The sequence below is a fragment of the Penaeus chinensis genome, chromosome 3, assembly GCF_019202785.1.
Source record: "Penaeus chinensis breed Huanghai No. 1 chromosome 3, ASM1920278v2, whole genome shotgun sequence".
NCBI classification, from domain to species: Eukaryota; Metazoa; Arthropoda; class Malacostraca; order Decapoda; family Penaeidae; genus Penaeus; species Penaeus chinensis.
In genome coordinates this window covers 41,368,467-41,370,966 of record NC_061821.1, presented here as the reverse complement: position 1 = coordinate 41,370,966, position 2,500 = coordinate 41,368,467, and the positions used below count along the sequence as shown (strand labels likewise).

Below are 2,500 nucleotides of genomic sequence, written 5' to 3'. Positions count from 1 at the left end.
AATTGCGTGTTGAGAGGAAAAGTTTCCAGATATTTCCTGTGGCTCTATCAAGAATGAAAATAATCTCCGCGTTCGTGGTTTGTTTCACTGATCTCTAGGTACAGGATGACCTAGAAATATATTCAAAGCACAACTAGGATTCTCTGGTGAAAAAATAAGTACAATAGACACGAGGTAGGCCTCTAGTAATGAATATCAGGCTTTTTTCAGGTTTGGACGGGTGGGTTTTCAATGGTGATGTAAAATAGCACAATGCATTGATGAAACCCGGAACGCCTCTCCCAAGTGTTGGAAAAAATCCAAACGTATTTCCTTGCTCTACCAAAGACAGCTTAAATGTTTATTTACATTGTTTCTGATAATATTTTTCATGTCACTGTGTCCTTTATGAAAAATATTCGGAATACCCTCACATAACCGATCTCGACGATTTTGGTATCGATGGATTCTTCACACCCTCTATACAACTATATCGAAATTATATCACGGAAGCTCCCATTGCCCACTATCCTGGCCCCGGTAGCAGGGGAGGGCGTGACAGGTGCCAGGGAAATCATTACGGTCTAAGATATGAATAGAATACAGTAAATACATAACTATAACAATAATATACGATGAATAAGTCACCAATTGTGTAATGCAGGGGATGCCACCCCACAGTCCTCACCCTGGCAGACAAAGAATTCACCATGCATGTGAGAGAATGCCATGGCTCCATTCCCCTTCAACTTAGCGGCTTCTGTCAAGCAGTTTAGTAACTTATAATTCCTAGGATGTATCTTGCCGTGTTCGCCCCGCATGTAGACCATACGCTCTATCCTGTCGTGAATACGAGGAGGATTCTTTGTTGTCCAGGGCGGGGGTTTGGGGGTGGTAGCTCCCAGGTGGGGTGGAATCGCAGGGGCCACAACCCCCTGTATTTAACAGTATAGTCAGTTATGATCTATATTGTGTTTTTATATCTGTTATTTTACCCGCAGTTTCCCTGAATTTCATGCTATCCCCAGCTATCAGGGTCAATAATGGGGGGGTACGGGGGGGGGGAGATCCACGACATAATTCCTATGTACTTGAGGATGAGAGGAATCCATTCATACAAAAACAATTACCAGAACTAGATATGAAAGTGAAAGAAACCATTATTACTTGAATCCCAGATTATGATACTATAGATAATTTAATTCCGCTGAAGCCTAATTTGTGAAAGGGTTGGTAAGGTCATTGTGAGTCATCACACAGAATTCAGACAATCATAAATCAGTTATTCACACGATCCTTGAACAAGTACATCCTGTGCACTTACTCATAACAGGGTCATCTCGACCACCAGGTCACTCGTAAGATGATCAACCAGTTTACATTTGTTTTTAAGCAACCACCATGACTTTAGTCAGCTGATCTCCCTCACTTTCAACGACTCGCTCGCATTAACTCGTTTGTTCACATCCTACGTTTCTCGTTTACTTCCAAAGACCGATGTATGTAGATGTATCGCTTGCAGTCTATACACGTGTCTTTTTCATGGGTAAATCTCTGCAAATTTCCTCAAAGCTAATCGCTGACATCTTTCCATCTTATGAAAGATGTTTTCTTCTGTTGATAATAAGTTGTAATGCAAATAACGATCGTGGCTTTTGCTCAATATTTCCATAACAAAGTAATGGATGACAGATCTACTTCATATTAGTACGTGACAGGGTACTTTTAAGAAAACGGTTTCCGACCGAAAAAGCTAGGTTAAAAATATCCCTCAACAAATATAAGGATATATAACTTCTGTCTGACTTATAGTATAACCATTTAAACCAGTAGGACTGAAATTTCTATTTGTTATATCTTTGCAGGTTGTCTTTCATTCCAGTCGGCTGAGAATTGCGAACGCCCTCCCACCCTGTCTCTGATCATCTCTCATTCCTTGATTTGACAAACTATTCGCGAGCGTCTCATTTCCCCTGGCAACTTCCTCACCTGCTCAATTGTGTGGTAAGACGTGTGGTCAAACTGGCGAGGATGAGGATCAGCTGACCTCTGGGTGGCCATCTGCTGGTCGATCAGTCTAGTAGGAAAGGTGAGCTAAGATTTAGGGTTTTGTGAATTACTTTGCTTTAATTTCGAATATATCATTTGCACTCACATATGAGTGCTAATGATATATATGCTGCATTTTTGTAGTATTTTGTAATCGCCATTACCAGACGGATTAGTAGCAGCAACAACTCTGGTAGTTATCAGCATACGATATTACAACGCGTTATTATTATTAGTTATTATCTGTATAATTTCCTTCCTTCTATTTTGTACTCACGCCTGAACGTCGTCAATCTTGATGGTGAAGGGGATTCCGCGGATCTTGAGACCGTTGAGGAAGCCGTGGACAAGCCTCGGGGGTACCATGATGTCCACGGGAACCCCAGGGGCGCGCGGGTCCGTCCATTGCTCCAGGTGCAGGGCGGCGACAGCACTTCGGACTACGGTAGCGTCCTCAGCTGTTCTGGGAACG

General features: G+C 42.2%; 1 protein-coding gene across 1 annotated transcript in view; it reads right to left on the bottom strand.

Annotated features, from left to right (window-relative positions):
- Positions 1-2,500, bottom strand: part of LOC125042880 (carboxypeptidase B-like) — a 7,775-nt gene that overhangs the window by 4,310 nt on the left and 965 nt on the right. The window contains exons 2-3 of the mRNA XM_047638711.1: positions 2,306-2,500; positions 1,969-2,056 (exon numbers count right to left, since the gene is read on the bottom strand). The exon at positions 2,306-2,500 is cut by the window's right edge and continues 18 nt beyond it. Coding sequence (XP_047494667.1) covers positions 1,969-2,056; positions 2,306-2,500 — 283 coding nt within the window. The remainder of the gene's footprint in view (positions 1-1,968; positions 2,057-2,305) is intronic.